Source organism: Colias eurytheme, chromosome 13 (genome assembly GCF_061535395.1).
Source record: "Colias eurytheme isolate Ceu_HAF_F1 chromosome 13, ilColEury1 Martin Lab GWU primary, whole genome shotgun sequence".
Lineage (NCBI taxonomy): Eukaryota > Metazoa > Arthropoda > Insecta > Lepidoptera > Pieridae > Colias > Colias eurytheme.
Genome location: NC_142992.1, coordinates 7,789,751 through 7,802,959, shown reverse-complemented (window position 1 = coordinate 7,802,959; position 13,209 = coordinate 7,789,751). Strand labels below are relative to the sequence as shown.

At 29.5% G+C, this 13,209-nt stretch overlaps 1 protein-coding gene across 3 annotated transcripts in view; it reads left to right on the top strand.

Moving 5' to 3' along the window:
• Window positions 1–2,146: 2,146 nt before the first annotated feature.
• LOC149903529 (glutathione hydrolase 1 proenzyme-like) overlaps window positions 2,147–13,209 on the top strand; it is a 40,860-nt gene continuing 29,797 nt past the window's right edge. Inside the window, exons 1-2 of one of the 3 annotated variants that reach the window (XM_090109059.1) lie at window positions 2,147–2,467; window positions 5,509–5,589. In XM_090109059.1, coding sequence (XP_089965185.1) covers window positions 5,525–5,589 — 65 coding nt within the window. In that variant the 5' untranslated portion in view covers window positions 2,147–2,467; window positions 5,509–5,524. Of the gene's footprint in view, window positions 2,468–5,508; window positions 5,590–10,296; window positions 10,417–12,824; window positions 13,087–13,209 lie in introns of those variants that run through there. The other 2 variants (XM_090109057.1, XM_090109058.1) reach the window with 2 other exon arrangements.

The window sequence follows — 13,209 nt, the reverse complement described above, 5'->3', positions numbered from 1 at the left end:
CAAATGATGAAAGCGAATATTGTTGTTTGAAATAAAAATATTTTATATATTATTTCAAACAACAATATTCGCTTCTTCTCTCAAAGAAAAAAATGTTTGAATAGATTGTGTACGTATTTAAAAGAAAACATTTTGGCTGATCGGAATGAATTGTAACTAAGTGATAAAGACGGTAAATGAATTTGTTGGTAAAAAATTGGTCTTTCAAGATTGTATCATTTAAAAATATACTTTTTATTATTCCTTGCTGAAAGAAGGTAACCTTTATAAGTACCGCAAACTTCAATAAGTGACCTCACTGTATTTGTGATAAAATTAACAAATTTGTTGCGATAGGAGTTTTGAAAGAATGCTAGTGCAGTTTATGGTTTTTTTTATAAACCTAAAGAATGTAGATTGTAGCATATAATATTATAAAGTAGACGTTTATTATATTATGAACTAGACGTTTAAGCGTGGGAAGGCATCCTCCTAAATGGACAGATGATCTACATAATTGAAATAGCAGGAAACAGTCCGATTAATTTCAGGAATTAGCAATGGAAACAAGTATTGTATCATGTTTCAATTATTAAAAATCTATAGAGTTACTGAATCATGGCAAAACTGCACCATGATCATCTATATTTACAAAGTGACTGCTGACATCTACAAGAAAGTCATTGTCCACCACTTTCGGTAGGTACCTACACAAATCATCCTACTAATACAGGCGATCCATTTTTCACTTATTTCTCAATGTTAAAAATAATCCTGCATGTTATCTTTACCATAAAATTACAAGAAACCCATAAAAAATCAGCGCATGTTGCATTGTGAAGAAATTATGCTACAGTTATAAAATATATATAAATAATAAAGTACTCTACCCATATATAATACCTCTATATAAGAATATAACCCAGATTATAATATCACAAATAAATAATAAAGGTAAATACATATATCACGAGGAACTGCTTGTAAAGATGATATAAGATGCGTGATAAAATTATTGAGCTAAAGCCTGCCAAATATTTAAGCAACACGTTTTGAACAGGTTTTAAAATGAAGTACGGGTTATCTTGACTCACTTTTTGTTACATCATAAAAACGTTTCACGACTCGTCCTGACTCCTGACAATGTAGGTTTAAAAATATTATCTTGATAACAGCATTACTATTAATTTAAACATATTTAAATGGAATAGTGTCGCTAGTTATTTAATCTCTGTTTGGATCATTTTCTTTGAAGTATGCTTATAGAAGGCTTATAGTATCCAGATAATATCATTTAAGCCGTCAACTTCACTGTTGAAGACAATCAGTTTCAACGACTCTGCAAATGAGTTCAAAATTCCTCGTCTAGATTAATTGCCGACTCTTGCAGTAAATAACATTTTGTCTTGTAAACTTCGTACATTTCAAAAGGTTTAAGATTGGATCCCAGACATACAATGTGTTTAATTAATGTTACAGTCAGCGTAGAATCTACAGGAACGCAACCTATAGATTCTATCTCTTTGATTTATTTAGCTCGCAGCTTCGCTCACGTGAAGGATCAAAAGCAACCTATACTACTTTCATACTGCTAACATACTGCATACCTACCATAGTAATATTAAGGGAGCATAATATAGCATAAGAACACTAAAATGTATGTATAAAAGTTTTAAGGACATTCATAAAATTTGGATGGATGGAAGAATGGATAGTAAACTCAACAACACTTGACTGTGTGAAAAGTGAAGCTCATACTGAGGGTTCTCATTTTGCTATTTACGATATTTTGATTGAAGTTTTGATATTTGCTAAACACTATTTTATATTAAATTTAAAAAATATAAAGAGCAAAAAATATGTAGGTACCTACTCCATGTCATGTGTTCATATTTCAAGGTCGATGTCGGTGCAATATTTCTTTTTAATAATTTTAAGAATATACATAGATTCAAGCGTACATTATGGCGTTATTATCCGTAAAAATGAAACAACCACCATCGTTATAAAATATTTATAGCTTTTAATAGATTTTATCTAATTAAAAAAATATTTTAACAATATCACAATATGCAAAAAAAATCTTAGTGCAAAAACGAATCAGCCGTACAATAAACACTGCAATTTAATCGAGTATAATATAAAAGCGTAAAATTACAAACATAATATGTAGTTACACAAATACGCGACCGCAGGTAAATGTCGTTACCACAGTACTCGGGAACGGGTCCATCGATCCAGATTCCTCTCCCGTAACCCGTCGAGAACCCTAATAGGATGAAGAATATAAAAAATGTACGTCGACTGATCGTTGTTTCGTCTCATTGGCGACACGGGCCGGCGCGCGCGCACCAACGTATTCGTATTCTAAAATATAAACAAATAAATATCCAGTTAACAAGTTAACAATACAGCGCGAATAGTGCAGTGTAAAATGCAAATATAGTGAAAGTGGTTAGTGTTTGTGATACAACACCTGGTGATAACAGTAAGTACTCATTGTTCGATGTGTCCTTGATTCCATCAGACGGCTTTAATAGTGTGATCACGATCGATGAATGTTGCTTAATTTTATTTATTTCTAAAGTTAAATTGTGTTTTGATTTGAACATTTCACAATACTTAATGGTTAAAATAAAAAGGAAGATTTTTGAGAAAATGTGAATGAGAGATAGGTTTTTAACATGTTCATAATCTGTTAGATAAGAACATTTCTTTTTTTAATTTCATATTGGGAGATTTTAAAATACAATTATATGCGATGTATATGCGTATATAAACTCAAATGGACCAAATTTTATGAATTTTGTATTATTACTCTAAACTTATTAACTCTCAACTTATCAATAATGCAGCTTCTAATAAATTAGAAATTAAAATAAATTTTGTATAGTTAATTACACTTCATACACTCGACTACGAAAAAGAACTTACATAGGCAGGAATATTCCTCGAAAACCTAGAAACTCAAAGTTGGAGATTTTCTGGGTAAAATTTAACAAGAATTTTATATCGATTATCGATGCAAAATGAACACGGTCTACTTAAGAATATTATGATGACTTTATGTCATCATTTACCAAAGGTAAAAAACCCCAGCTATTCAAACAACCAGACACGGTTTAGCAAATACTCATCGACTTTGAAGTTTTTTATAAAAGTATTGTCATCAATTAATACACTTCGTGATCTCGTGACGAATCTGCCAATTATATCTAATATTTCATCTACTGTGACTGCTAGTTTTAAATAATCTAATTTTTATCCGTTTCAAATCCTCTGAAATCATTAGTATGAGCGTAATCTTAAGCGTAATGAAGAAAATAATCTCTAATTACTATTTATATAACCACACACAAATTTTAACATTAAATATAAATAATGACTTGATATATGCGTGTTCAGTAATAAATACATTTTGTATTAAAATACCTATGCTTTTATACTAATTTCCGAAATTTGAAACTGAATTTGTATATGAATTAATACTTGGATGAGGTTTTTTTTTTTATTTTATACTTGCACAATGCACATATATAACGAGGTTTATTAAACACTAGCTTCCGCCCGCGACTCCGTCCGCGCGGATGTCGGTCTTCGCGTGGATGGTTTATTTCTCCATTTTGAGTAACTCTGACAATAACATCTTATAAATATCTATTGGACTCAAATACGGCTAGGCCTATAATAATACCCAACGTGTGTTCGCTGTTCTACAGAACAACGTCTATGGATAAAACTGAAAAATTAAGATTATTTTTTTTCTTCGTATTTTTTCAGGATAAAAAGTATCCTATTTTACGCCCAGGATAATAAGGTATAATTATACCAAGTTTCATCGAAATCGAACCGTTAGTTTTCACGTGATGTCTTCACATACAGACAGACAGACAGACAGACAAAAATTTTTTCAATCACATATTTGGGTTTGGTATCGATCCAGTAACACCCCCTGCTATTTATTTTTTCAATATTTTCAATGTACAGAATTGACCCTTCTACAGATTTATTATATGTATAGATTATAGATAGGATCGATACAGCAATATTAAGGAGAAAAGTTAAGACTACACAATTTCTAGGCAAATAATGGAATGACGTTAGCCAGGCCATTACGACAAATGGAGAAAGCACTCGACGAATGAATTGTGATGAATTGACTGTTTCCTGCTAACTGCTAAGAACTCATCGAGCTATTGCTATAAATCTTTCAAACCTTATAACTATGGCTACGTCCTCGCTAATGGTAATAGAAAATGCAACTGAAACATATCTAATTCGAAGAGGTCATGAAATGTATAAGTGTGTAAGGAGATTTTGTATTCAGTTTCTGAAACTCGTGAACATAACGTATTTATGCTCTGATAAGGATTTTTAAATTCTACGGTTTGCCGTTTGAGTGATAAATGTTAAATCGCGCTACATGCATAACACACTTAAATATTTCTAGAACTCAAATAATAAACATATTTAGTTGATCCTTTAGAGTAGGTATATATTATTTTTTCAATTATTTACTAAAAATCACCGAATTTGAGAATATTTTTAAATTTAACTAGTTAGTACTGGTGAACCTGATCGAAAACATTAAAAAAAATTAAAAAAAACTGTATACTTTTTTATGATTTCTGTAAAATATGTTATATGCTTGTGATCAGTAATACCATGTAGTAAGTTTCCATAGAAAATCAATTTAAATTATTATAATTTTGCTCAGTTCCTAAAGCACCTAGGTACCTACCTACTATTAAGTCTAATTTACTTCTCATAGACGAGCTAATTATTCCAAATGCCCGATATTCGATTCTAGTGAGAATGATGAATGGCCGACTGAAACCCCGTTTAAAGAATGACTCATTCGTTTCATGGTAACAACATTAACAAGAAATACAAATCAAATAATGGGAAATACTAGTCATATATCTCATGTTATCTGAATTATACTATGAATAGATCGTCCATATATAGCCAAATTCTTTGGGTATTGGTTTCTGATGCGGAAACTATGTACCTATATTCTAAAATTAAATCTTAAAACATAAAGGATGTTTATGCACCTATTTCCCTAGAGGGATTTTAATTTTATCCAAGTTTGTTTTCTAAGGTTCAATTAATTATTTTTAAAGGAAACTAAGTATGTAGTAGTTTTAACTTTTAAGGTGGGTTTAAACTTTAAAGAATAAAAGATATTAATTTCAAGAGAAAAGAATTATAATATGAAGAATGTTTTCGATTTAAAAAAAAACAAAATTAAATAGTGAAATAATCAGGAAAGTAGTTATAATTTATAAATGACTAAAGTCTAAAAAAAAAATAGAAATTAGTCCTTATTTTATTTTATATACATGAAGGTGAATTTGTTGAGGAAAATGAGGCTCAAGATGACGTTCTGTCCTAGGTTACAAATGAATTATATCCTTGTTTATTTTATTAAGTACTATCCTTGTAATCCAATTGTAATCACACTAGCATTGAAAACAATCGTAGGTATAAATTTCTGAATGAAAACTGATTTTTATTTAATTCCAGATTGTTTACACACAAGATGACAATCCAAAGCATGACTGTCACAGAAGCAGGAAACACCACAGCAAGGAATTGTTGCAATGGGTAAGGAACTTTTAGTAAACCCAACGGGCAAAAGACTATGAGGAAAAAAAATAAATATAAACTACTAGCTTTCCGCCCGCGGCTTCGCCCGCTCAGTCAAAGAAAAACCCGCATAGTTCCCGTTCCCGTGGGATTTCCGGGATATCGTCATTTTCCCGGGATAAGAAGTAGCCTATGTCCTTTCTCGGGTATCAAAATATCTCCATACCAAGTTTCATGAAAATTGGTTCAGTAGTTTAGGCGTGATTGAGTAACAGACAGACAGACAGACAGAGTTACTTTCGCATTTATAATATTAGTATGGATGAATGAAAGTATTCATTGTTTTACGTCTGTTAATTACGATTATTTCGTAATTCCTCAATTAGGCCGTTCTTACAAATTCTAATGTGATTTTCAAGGCTACTATTTACGAACGGCTGAATTATTCTAAATTGTTCATACTATATTCTTATCTGGATGGAAACATTGTATAAACATTAGCTACGTACCTATATCTATTAGAAATAAACATATAGTCTAAGAATTAATAGTTTAAGTTATCAACAACAGCATCACTTAAAACATTTAATCTCTACCTACTTTAAAATTAAATAAAAATTTAATAACTCAGGCCCCGGAATCACAGATAGATCGGGCCGTTCGGGGCTCAATGGGTTAAATATACTGATATTAAAAAGAGATATTTAGGTACCGCTATTTAATTCATAACTTAAATTTAAATTTATATCTAGGTTTAATAAGATAGATATGAAATAAAATAAGATAAAACTCTAGCGGTCAATAAAAAACAATAGCACCGCAAAATTTAACTTCATACAATATACAATAAATAATATGAAACATAAAATATCACTTTTCAATCACAATAACAATACAAAATATAATATAACTAATAGAACAGAGTTGTTATAAACAAAAGACATTTAATTTAAATTTATATTTTACTCTTTATTGCCTTCTATGTAACTATATTTTATTAGTATGTAAAAGAACGTATGAACTTTATGATATGTGTACTGTTTTAGGTACTACCGCCTATAAGGGTGCATTTCCACCAATAATATGCGAGAATGTGTAGCGGAGGAATGTGTTAGTAAATAACCAATAGTCTCGCTTCAATCTTCAAACTTAATGAAATTTATACATACGCATATCTTTACATACGCATTCCTCGCTACACATCCTCGCAAGTCGCACATTATTGGTGGAAAAGCACCCTAAGTGGCTGAAATTAATAAAATCCATAATTTTAAAATGTTGATTTAAATTTTAAACGCAACTTCATCCAAAAACTAGCTAATTAATAAAGTGGAAGAGCTGATAATGATGCCGAAATGATTTTTCACTGCCAATCAAGTAAATAGAAGAAGGGAAGAACCCTTTGATACAACTCTCAACTCTAAATAGGGATTATCAGATAAGAAACTCAATCGAATGATACTTGATATTCTAATGAAAATGCTTGTGGCTGGTACCTTAGCTTCTTATTTGAAAATGAAATAAAAAAAAAAACAAAAAAAAATAAAGATATCAGTTTTGAATCTTGGTTTTGAAATGAAATATTATGATTCATTCATACAATTCGAATAATTCTTGATTATACAAATGTTAAGACAACGAGCTGCTAAATCTTCTTATATATAAAAATGAATCGCAAAATGTGTTGGTAAGCGCATAACTCGAGAACGGCTGAACCGATTTCGATAATTCTTTTTTTATTATATTCCTTGAAGTACGAGGATGGTTTTTATGTAGAGAAAACGTAAATATGTACCACGGGCGAAGCCGGGGCGGACTGCTAGTAACTAGTAAGAAAATAAAATACAACAGTGTGAATGATTTTGCAGGAATCTGGCATCTTTTCACATGAAAATAATGAATGAGATCTATGAATTATTGAATATTGCTAGGTACACAGTTTATGTATTGTTATATTTTATTTTTATTAAATACTACTGTGGGTGAGATGTGATTCTCTTAGAAAATTGTCGGAACACCGCGGTCTCGACGATGACGATACGTTTAGGTAGCAGTCAAACTTAGATCATCATTAAGTAACAGTCAAACCACAGAAAATAGGTCGCATTCCCGTGTCTTTAAAAATACTCAAATCTTAAATAATTATAGGTAACAGCTAGTTTAAAGTATTAAAATATACTTGAAAAGGTATAAAATCACAATAAAAAAATAAAGAAAAAACTAATTCGTTTGAAAAATATAATATCAACCTTTTAACCTGCAACTTTATTTACCTACCTTACACGTTTAATTTAATCTGCCTGCTAAGAAGTTCAATCATGTTATTATATTTCTGCAATAAGAAAAAAGCTTAATCATATACCTACTATTGTTATTTAAATAGCGATCTAAATAGGTAAACACGTTGAAACCTTGCGCAACAAGCAATCAGTTTACGTAATCGAGAACAAGAGAATTTGCCATATTAGCAATTATAGTGTAAAATAAATAAACTAGACTTCCCGAGCTCTATTTCCGTTTCTCAGAAGAAAAATAACGAATCTGATTACCTTATAAAGACCTCTCTGGTTGTTTGTATGATTAGAATAAACTGTGATTTTGAATTATCACAATTTTATGAATATAAATACAACATTTTCAATTTAAACAAACTGTGATGATATTTTTATTTAACTACTAATCTTCATAAATTGTATCTCACTTTTTATTATTAACTCTATTAATAGAAACTACTCAAATAAACATTATGTCGTTTCTATCTAACTTCATATTATTGCGATTAACAAGATAATGTAAATAGTTTTTTATATTACCAAATTTAAATAACACAGATCACAGATTCAGATAATATTATGTGTATTTTTAACACGTTTTTTCAATGTTAATTATTCACTCCTATTATTATTTTTTAGCAAATATGTATATCTTGACTCTTATAAACTAATCCTATCTCCTTGTAAAATCACACGTGAATTTTTGTCAATCGATGTACCTACCGGTACCAAGACCGGTACGGATGAAATAAATGGCTATTCGGAACTGTATGAAATGTTGACAGATTATAAATACCTAAAAGTAAAATGTGATAAGTGGTATTAAAATTAAAATTTATATTTACATTAAGGACGCCGACATTAATTAATTTTTATTGATTGATGTACCTAGTTTAGAAACGATCTGTAGATAGTAATTGTCATATAAATAAAAAAGTTAAACTTGATCTATGCATACAACCACTGGATTAAATGAGTTTAATACATAGAGAAAATAGACCGTAACCAAAGTATTTATAATTAATATTTAATACATGAAACAGTTTATTTTTGTATTTCAAATTTAATTTATGGAATATTTAATTAATGGCATTATGCAGTCTCAACAATAAAGAAATAGAATTTAATATTATATTGAATATATGAATGTCTCACAAAAAATAATTGGATACAAACGTCACATCAAAAAACACTTTAATCATTGTTGATCATAGAGTTAATTACCTACTATCTATTCATACAGTATTATTATCACAACTTCTTAGAAATAACTACTTTTTATGTTATCAAGGAGTAGATATAAAATAATATATTATTTCGCCATAATTATATTCCACAATCTAAGAATTTTTAGGATTTTATGCAAGTTTTGCAATTCCATGCATGACTATGGATATAATATTAAATATTTTCAAATAAAATCTATTAATATAAATATCTATCGAATCAATGTTAAAAATAAAATATAAAACAGTAAGTTTTACAATACTTTTCACATAGGAAAGTGTTGATCCAATTTAAAAACTTTCTGTGACCGAAGTTTTAGCAAATCCAATTGTTTTTCGTGATCCTGTAATCCTTATTACAAACATCAACTTTCAAAGTTTTAATCCAAGATGTTATAGTAATTTTATGAGACCAGTAGCTACAGTATGCAGGAAATTATTTATTTTTGATAGTTTTTGACTTTTTGTAGAATGAAAGACGATGAAATTTTGTTCTATACCCCTACTTATATGCCTTCTCACTTAAATGCTGTAAATTGAAATATTTTTGAGTATTTTAACGGTTCAATTTAAACTAGTTTTACGGTTGTATTATTTTCCCCCATTAAACCGAGTTCCAAAAAGTAGGAGGTTTTCAAATTGACTGTTATTATCTAAATATCATTATGTTGGTTAACCCCTTCAAAGTTTCTTTTCAGCCTTCCGGCTGGTTCCATTTAAATTTTGTCATGTTCTGACAATTCGAAAGCGATTTTGTTAAAAAATTATTATCATTTTGATGAAGGAAAGTAATTTAATTTAATTTAATTTAATGGAAAGTCTCTGGTAGAAAAATTTAAGTTGAGAAAAAATATACCTATCCCTTTTTAAAGCAGTTTTTACTCAAATTTTTGGACAATGATTTTCACATTTGTTAGTGATTACCCTTAATAATATTTAAACAATCATGACAAAGCATATTGAGATTAATCTGTATACATAGGGATTAGTCAGAATTCTGCGTTAGATAATCCGAAAGCATAGACTGGTTTGCACAAGATTTCATAAATAAAAACAGCATTTGCATGAAAGACAAAGTAAAAAATTGCACGGATATATCCCTCAATTTTATAGGTATATATGTATCTCATTTTAAGATACTATATTCGCGAGCATCGTCTGGAACCGCCCTAAGTGTGGTCAAGTCAAAAGGCTTTATACAATTTCTAGTGGGCAAATAAATCAGTTACGATTTATATTTCAATCTGATGTGTCGTATCAAAGTGATAACACTAAGTTCCGAATAGTAAAATACAAGTGTGCTAAAGCCTAAAGCTGATATTATTCCCATAAATCATCAAAAATAGGTGATAACATAATAATAGTTTACATAAATTTTTTGAAATCAATAAAACAAATGTTAGAAAATATTTCAAAAGATATTTACGATATTCGTTAGCGTGGAAGCATTTGTCGTTATAGGTACGTTTTTATTTTACACCATTAACATATTTGTGCTAACGTTGGAATATCAAGGTTTGATACACACAAAATTTTGGTTAACATGCCCTTATAAATCAATAACATACATTTTTTTTATTGTTTAGGTAATAAAAAGAAAAAAAATATTAAGTAGGTACATACAGGTACGAAAATTTAATTTCTCTATTATATTTCACGATCGGTACCAGGACTACATAAATCAAATAAAAGTGATCACATACCTAACTAAGATCATTTGAAGATTTAGCTTGCTCCCATGAACAGCGCGTGCAGTCTAGTCGATCAGATTGCTTCAGTGTCATAATCCTTTGGGAAATCAGGAGCCGTGATCTCCTGGTACCGTATTACATATCCGATATTTACAATTTACCAATCTACGACATAATCACAATATTACGTATACATACTCACAATATTTATTGAAGACGGTAAATGAAAATAATTTTTAGAACCTACCTTCAATAATTAATCAATCTTTGAAATAAGGTTTCAGTAGGTTTCAGTAGTTGCTTATGGTAGCTGTCACAGATTATAACAATTTGTACAATATAATAATTCAGTAGAATATTTTAAGTACTTATTTTAAAGATATAAAAATATTTAAGTTATTTCTAAGAAAAATATAAATGAATTTTTATTTTTTAACTATCTAAATACTTAATACTACCACAGAGGCATGACGAAAGATTTTGAAATTCTCTTCCATAATGTGTGTATACGTTTACTATACAAGAAAAACCCTATATTTCGGTAATATACTTAAATTTAACGAAGATTAAAGCCATTTTTCAAAAAATATTTAATATCTGTGCCAAAACAGCTCGCAGGTGTCATGGCGTAGGCGTGACGTCAAACTTTGGTAAATACGTAATTATTTGTACGCATTGCGAAGAAAATTAAAAAAGTCTTTATTTAATATGTGTTATAGAAACGAATTACAAAGTTTATAAGTGGTGTGCAGTATTGCAGTGTGAATCCACATAAAAATAATGCTCAAAAATGTGTTAGTAATTATTTCAAGCGAAAAAATAATAAGAAATTATTGTATAAAGTTGGCGCGGAGAATCCCGAACCATGTATTCGTGAATTCGCAATTATATTTCTGTTCTGAGTCGATAAAGCATACGTGAAACAATAGAAAATAAATAAAAATGCGTATTCTCAACATATTCATAACAACAAAATACATCTGACGTGAGTTGTTTACTTATGCGTGACGTCACGCGTGTTTTAGTCAAAATGGCGAACTTCAGAATTTCAATGTTTTATTTATTGATAATCTCATTAATCTTAATGTTTTTAAGATTTCTAAGTCGCTATATTTAATTTATTTATTATACATTTTCCCTTAAAAACACTAATACGATCATTTATGGATACTGTCGTCATGCCTATATAGGAAATAATATTGTAATACTGTGATACTACCATAACATTGACGAAATAAACAAATATTTAATAATATTATAATCATTCTAACTGGTGAATAAATTATAAAGCATGTACCTATAGAGTTAACCGTTAACGCATTCACAGAATATTAGAGCATAACAAATGCCCTTTGTATTCACAAATAATGGATGTGCTTCATAATAACATACTTACCTAATATAAGCCTAATATATTAAATTTATATGAATATTATCGTTTTATCTCAATAATTATGTATCCATAAACAAAGTTCAGTTGGATGCTCTAAACCTTTTTTATTTATGGTAATAATATTATTTCTGGAAACATTCGCTTGATAAACATGGATGCTATAAGGAATTTTGTAAACGTAAAGGAATAATTTGAAGCCCTTTACATATTTGTTTTCTTAATATTAATACAAAAAATAAAAATGTAGCTTTTAGTAGAGTAAGAAATATAATACTTACACAACCAACGTGGAACTTTATCCATCTATAAGTACATCTAAAAGGAAGTGTATATTTTATAGTACCTATCCACTTACATTATAATAATTAATTTTGAAAATTACTTCTGTAAAGTGTAAACAACAAATGAGTGTCCTTTTAGATTAGACTCACACGCATGACGCAAAGTGCATTGATTATCTATAAAAAGTTAATCAAAGCAAGCTGATAATAATTATAAACATCTATAACATTTTAAGGCCTTGAAATATCACAAAATCTTTTACAAAATATAACACGACACTTAGTAACTCTGACGCAAACTAATCAATTCGCTCCATTATTACTTGCGCCAAAACGGCGATAACAAATCGCGATTTACTTCCCCAACCTGTTTGCTATATTATATACGTATTATATCATCCAAGGAGCCTTAGTGACGTTTGCTAAGGTCGAATAGTAACATTATATGCGTTAACAGTTTTCACGCACGCTGTATCACTGCCGCGCTAACTTCCCATTGCGAAGGTTCGACTAATTAATACGGACGTGAATTAAATAGTGCAGAATGTGCGATAGACAGTTGTTGAGGCAAAGTTCGTTAAAAAACGCTAATGGTGCTAGAAGAAAGAGCCGGCATGTTCTAATTAGGGTACCCGAATCAGACAGAGAAAGGTTGGTGCGCTTTTTATTTATGTTTTCAATTTTATATCTAAAAATTATGTTTTAGTTAAGTATATGTTTATTTATTACTTACAAATTGTTTTAATTCCCTATATCAATTATCAAGTAGGCATC